This window comes from Olea europaea, chromosome 11, assembly GCF_002742605.1.
Source record: "Olea europaea var. sylvestris chromosome 11, O_europaea_v1, whole genome shotgun sequence".
NCBI classification, from domain to species: Eukaryota; Viridiplantae; Streptophyta; class Magnoliopsida; order Lamiales; family Oleaceae; genus Olea; species Olea europaea.
The window spans coordinates 9,196,641-9,201,381 of NC_036247.1; the positions used below are offsets into that span (position 1 = coordinate 9,196,641).

General features: G+C 29.1%; 1 protein-coding gene across 1 annotated transcript; it reads right to left on the reverse strand.

Moving 5' to 3' along the window:
• Window positions 1-2,129: 2,129 nt before the first annotated feature.
• On the reverse strand, window positions 2,130-4,236 carry LOC111404431 (transcription factor TCP12-like). Its single transcript, XM_023033240.1, has 2 exons — window positions 3,150-4,236; window positions 2,130-2,297 (listed from the first exon to the last, which is right to left on the reverse strand). The coding sequence occupies exons 1-2, from the start codon at window positions 4,234-4,236 to the stop codon at window positions 2,245-2,247; spliced, it is 1,140 nt and encodes a 379-aa protein (XP_022889008.1). The 3' UTR covers window positions 2,130-2,244.
• Between the last annotated feature and the right edge of the window lie 505 nt (window positions 4,237-4,741).

A 4,741-nucleotide genomic window follows, 5' to 3' on the forward strand; every position in this document is an offset into this window, starting at 1 on the left:
ATAACTTCAAAATGACAAATCAAACGCATTCTAACTCTTTAAATTTATAGATACTCTTCAAATGATAGAATATGCTCTTTAAAAATAGAAAGTTTTTTGAAAATACTCTTAGCATCCCGTCACACAAATTTGGGTTTACAAACAATCCAGAAACATATTTATTCTCCACAGATATGTAGTATCTTCAAGGGACTCTTTAGATATAAGACTTTAAATTAACATTTTAATTTAAGGAATGAGTTTGACTCTCCAGAATGCATTCAAAGTATTTTAATTTTCAATGTTGAAAAATAATAAAATAATCTAGAGAAAAATTAGTTAAAATAAAATATTAGAGAAAATAATAAATATTTTTGAGAGTAGTAAAATTATGTATCAAATATGAAGAGCTTGTTGGAGTACTTTAAAATTTTAAGGATGCGTTTGATTTGCGATTCTATTTTTTGTTTTTAGTTTTGAATTCATTTTCTATTTTTTGCATAAAACGTGTTTTGGTTTATCATTCTTAAAAACCGTTACCCAAAATAAAAAATTAAAAAACATGTTTGGTTTAAAAAATTTAGATATAATTTTATGACATTTTTTTTTTCAATTAACTTGATTAGTTAGTAAAACATATCAATTTTATGCTAATATGTGATTAAAAAAAAACAGAAATTCTAAAGTTCGTGAAAGGAAAAAAGAATCATTATAAGTATATCTCCAACGATCGCATGGAAATCACCCTCAGATAATAAATTGAGAGAGATTGGTATTTGTATTTGGGTAGATTTTGTGTGATTCTATAAATTATTTTAATTTGAAAAAATTTTAAATTCATTTTTCTTTTGAGTTTTTTGAGTATTATCAAAAACACTCAAAATATCAAAAAGTCATTTTAAGTTTTATGTTGTAAAATTTTTCTTATTTTCAAAAACGCATTTTTAAAAATAACGTATCAACACATTTTGAGAGTTTTAAAAAACTGAAAACTGAAAATAACTTCAAAATGACAAATCAAACGCATTCTAACTCTTTAAATTTATAGATACTCTTCAAATGATAAAATATGCTCTTTAAAAATAGAAAGTTTTTTGAAAATACTCTTAGCATCCCGTCACACAAATTTGGGTTTACAAACAATCCAGAAACATATTTATTCTCCACAGATATGTAGTATCTTCAAGGGACTCTTTAGATATAAGACTTTAAATTAACATTTTAATTTAAGGAATGAGTTTGACTCTCCAGAATGCATTCAAAGTATTTTAATTTTCAATGTTGAAAAATAATAAAATAATATAGAGAAAAATTAGTTAAAATAAAATATTAGAAAAAATAATAAATATTTTTGGGAGTAGTAAAATTAAGTATTAAATATGAAGAGCTTGTTAGAGTACTTTAAAATTTTAAGGACACGTTTGGTTTGCGTTTCTATTTGCTATTTTTAGTTTTGAATTTATTTTCTATTTTTTATTTTAATGAATCATTTTAAAATTGCAAAAAACGCGTATTGGTTTATCATTCTTAAAAATTCTTTCTCAAAATAAAAAATTAAAAAACGCGTTTGGTTTAAAAATGTTAGAAATAAATTTATGACATTTTTTTCAATTAATTTGATTAGTTAGTAAAACATATCAATTTTATGCTAAAATGTGATAAAAAAAACAAAAATTTTAAAGTTCGTGAAAAGAAAAAAAATCATTGTAACTATATCTCCAACGATCGGATGGAAATCATCCTTAGATAATAAATTGAGAGAGAGAGAGAGAGATTGATATTTGTATTTGGGTAGATTTTATATGTTTTTATAAATTATTTTAATTTGAAAAACTTTTAAGTTCATTTTTCTTGTTTTGAGTTGATTGAGTATTATTAAAAACACTCAAAATATCAAAAAGTCATTTTGAGTTTTATGTTGTAAAATTTTTCTTGTTTTCGAAAACACATTTTTGAAAATAACATACCAACACATTTTGAGAGTTTTAAAAAACTGAAAACTGAAAATAACTTCAAAATAACAAACCAAATGCATTCTAACTCTTTAAGTTTATAGATACTCTTCAAGTGATAGAATATGCTCTTTCAAAATGGAAAGTTTCTTCAAGATATTCTTAGCACCCTGTCACACAAATTAGGGTTTACAAACAATCCAGAAACATATTTATTCTCCACAGATATGTAATATGTTTAACTAATTTAATAAGAAGAATGTATAGAACTTCATTATCTAGCGTTGAAACAATGTGCATGTTCGAATATTAATTAATCCATCTTCGATTTAAGCCTTCGCATAGGACCTTCTTCCAAATATAAACCTGTTTCCAAAAATTACTAGAATGAAAATATGGCTTATAATATATAGCCATAATTTTATTATTTATTACTTAAATGTATTGTCTTGTTAAAATTATGTGTTAACGAATATGTAGTATAAACTCTTTAATTGGGCACAGGGAATGGAGATAATTATCTGCTTCCAACCCTGGTAGTGTTTAAAAAAAGATGAATTATGAGTAATTATTTACTGCCACAATTCTTTTAACTTACATGATGACATGCTTCATGGAGAAAGTTTTTATGGTGTTAAAAATTTATTTCTCTCGCCCATCTCCTTAAATGTGTAAATCAGTTGTTAGCTATTTAGAGTTATTAATCCAAATACATCAATAAATAAATGATAAAAGCTATTGTTGTTGACTATGAATTATTTCAACCAGAAAAAGTTATGCACCATATATGCTTCTGGTATGCATGATCTTATCTTTAATCTTCTATGTATGCAATGAAGCATATAACGGTAAATAAAAATCAGGAAGGCATGCCATTTATTCAAACTTCATAGCTTAATATTGAGAAAAATATTATTAGATAATGCTCGTAAAAAACCCTAATTTCCCTCCTCCCTAAACAATGATGAGAAAAGAACACGCACAAATTAATAACGCTAGAACTTCAAAATATACTTGTTCATAGCTAGCCATCCAAGATATTTTTGGTTAACAAAGAAGTTATTTTTCAGCAAATAAACACTAGGACGAGATTGATAATCATTGCTGATTGATCTCCCTTATTAGACAGCAACTAGAATTAAAATTCTCGAATTTCACATCTTCGAAGTACTTATTGCAGAAATAGAAAATCTGAGGTAACGTAAGAAGTAGGGTTACCTGAAAATGATACCATGTTTTCCATTTCAGAGTTATTGGAATTGAACATATCATTGTTCATTTCACAATCTCCGAGGAAACCCATGAAATTGTTGTTGGAATCTGTGGAACCTGATACGGCTGCATCATAACACTGATAATCAGAAATAGGGCAACATTTTGAGCTTGTTGTACCACCTAGGAATTTCTCAATTGTGTCCTCATCAGCGAATTGATTCCCAAATAAGTGCCAATCAACATCATGTGGAGAGTCCCTTTTCCGATCACCGGAGCTTGATTCTTCAACAGCGTCAAAAGGGCTGGTAGAAAACCCTAATTCTTGAAATTCATTAGAGATTGATTTTTGCCACTGGCTCAAATTCTCAAGGCGTTTGATCATCGTTTTCTCTCTTGCCCTTGCTCTAGCCTTGTCCCGGGATTCCCTCGTGTTAGGTTTAGGTTTACATACTACTTTTTGAGTATAGTTTCTGTCATCTTTCTCATGTGAATTGCCTGGACTTGCACTTTTTGCTGAAACTCCTTTGAATTCATTGTTTGAATTCTCCACTACTCCTGATGCTACTTCACATTCAGAGACAAAAGACTCACTCTTTACATTATCAATGCTGGAACTGATCTTTGCTTGATCAGGACGGTTTTTGGTCAGCTCCTTGATTGCCTTCTTCGAGTTAGTAAATAGCCAATCAATGGTGTTGCTTGCTTTATCATAGCCTAACATGTCTTGCAGATCAAAAAATTTTCTTGCAACCTGGACTGAAAGCCTCATTCTTCTGTCTCTTATTCCTTGTGCCGTGCAAATCTTGCTGTGCCTATCCTTCTTCCCTGTTCTCTTTCGAGCGGTTGGACCAGGATTTCTCTTCCTCATTGGTGTAATAGCCTCACGATGAACTTGATCGGCAGAATTTTCATTTAACTTGCAAGGCTCACTATTGCCTTCCTTGTAATTTGTAGTATTAGTCCCTCCCATGGGCTGATTTTGAGAAAATATTTGATTCAAAGGCAATTCATGGTTGTCTGAAAATGGTGAAGGGAAGCTTATGAAACACTGTGTATCATCTTGTCTGGAGCTAGGGTTTTGATCATACATTATATATATATATATATATATATATATATACACACACACACACACACACACACATCAATTAAACACGAAATCAGTTATACTTATTTTTAGAAAATTTATTTTGTGATAATTTGGTACCCTTTTGGTGGAAAGTGAAAATTAACCCTTGTGAAGTCAATAAATGTTTCCAAGCCTAGAAAACCTAAGGCCAAGGGCAGGACAATTATTTGAACCTACTTAATTTTCATTGATGGACGTGTTTCTTTGACTGGCATATATCAAGTTTCTTTGACTAATCATATTACAATTGCAAATTTTTTTGATAGAAAAACTTTACCAACACATGGCACGACATCATTGAAGAATGGAAAAAAGAACAAGAAAATAAACAGTCTATTTATGTTTTGTCATGTCATTGTCAATAAAAATTCTGTTAAATTTTTTTCTGTACTTATGACTTTATTGTTCTTTGACTGGCACTGTTAACTTGGACCCCCAGTCGAAAGTAAAGACTTGGACTATCAAT

Coding starts and splice junctions, on each gene's coding strand:
- LOC111404431 (XM_023033240.1), bottom strand. CDS start 4,236: ATGTATGATCAAAACCCTAGCTCCAGACAAGATGATACACAGTGTTTC. Junction 2,298..3,149: donor AAACATGGTATCATTTTCAG/GTAACCCTACTT, acceptor TTTTGGAAACAG/GTTTATATTTGGAAGAAGGT.